This window comes from Corapipo altera, unplaced genomic scaffold (assembly GCF_003945725.1).
Source record: "Corapipo altera isolate COAL_440 unplaced genomic scaffold, ASM394572v1 48833, whole genome shotgun sequence".
In the NCBI taxonomy this organism is placed as follows: domain Eukaryota; kingdom Metazoa; phylum Chordata; class Aves; order Passeriformes; family Pipridae; genus Corapipo; species Corapipo altera.
The window spans coordinates 1-460 of NW_020891758.1; the positions used below are offsets into that span (position 1 = coordinate 1).

The 460-nt window shown below is 71.3% G+C and overlaps 1 protein-coding gene across 1 annotated transcript in view; it reads left to right on the forward strand.

Moving 5' to 3' along the window:
- Positions 1-6: 6 nt before the first annotated feature.
- The window catches only part of LOC113942595, a gene marked incomplete at its 3' end in the record, with an annotated part of 1,295 nt that continues 841 nt past the window's right edge, over positions 7-460 (forward strand). The window contains exon 1 of the mRNA XM_027633698.1: positions 7-451. Coding sequence (XP_027489499.1) covers positions 286-451 — 166 coding nt within the window. The remainder of the gene's footprint in view (positions 452-460) is intronic.

The window sequence follows — 460 nt, forward strand, 5'->3', positions numbered from 1 at the left end:
GCGGGGACCCCCAAACCCGAAATCGCGGCACCTGCGGGGACACCCCCCGACCCCGAGAGCGGGACACGCGCGGGGACACGTCCCCGGGGAGGGGCGGGGGGAGCCGAGCGGCAACGCGGGGTCGTGGTGCGGGGCAGGGGCGGCGGCGGAGCAGGAGGAGGAGGAGGAGGAGAGAGGGGGAAGGTGGCGGCGGCGGCGCCGTGGGACGTGAGCGCGCGGCGGGACGTGGACGTGGGTGTGCGGCGGGACCTGAGTTTGCAACGGGACCCGAGTGTGCAACGGGACATGGACATGGATGTGCAACGGGACATGGACCCGAGTGTGCGGCGGGACCTGACTTTGCGACGGGACCTGAGTCTGCGACGGGACCTGAGTGTGCAACGGGACCTGAGTGTGCAACGGGACCTGAGTCTGGAACGGGACCTGAGTGTGCAACGGGACGTGGACCTGGGTGTGCGAC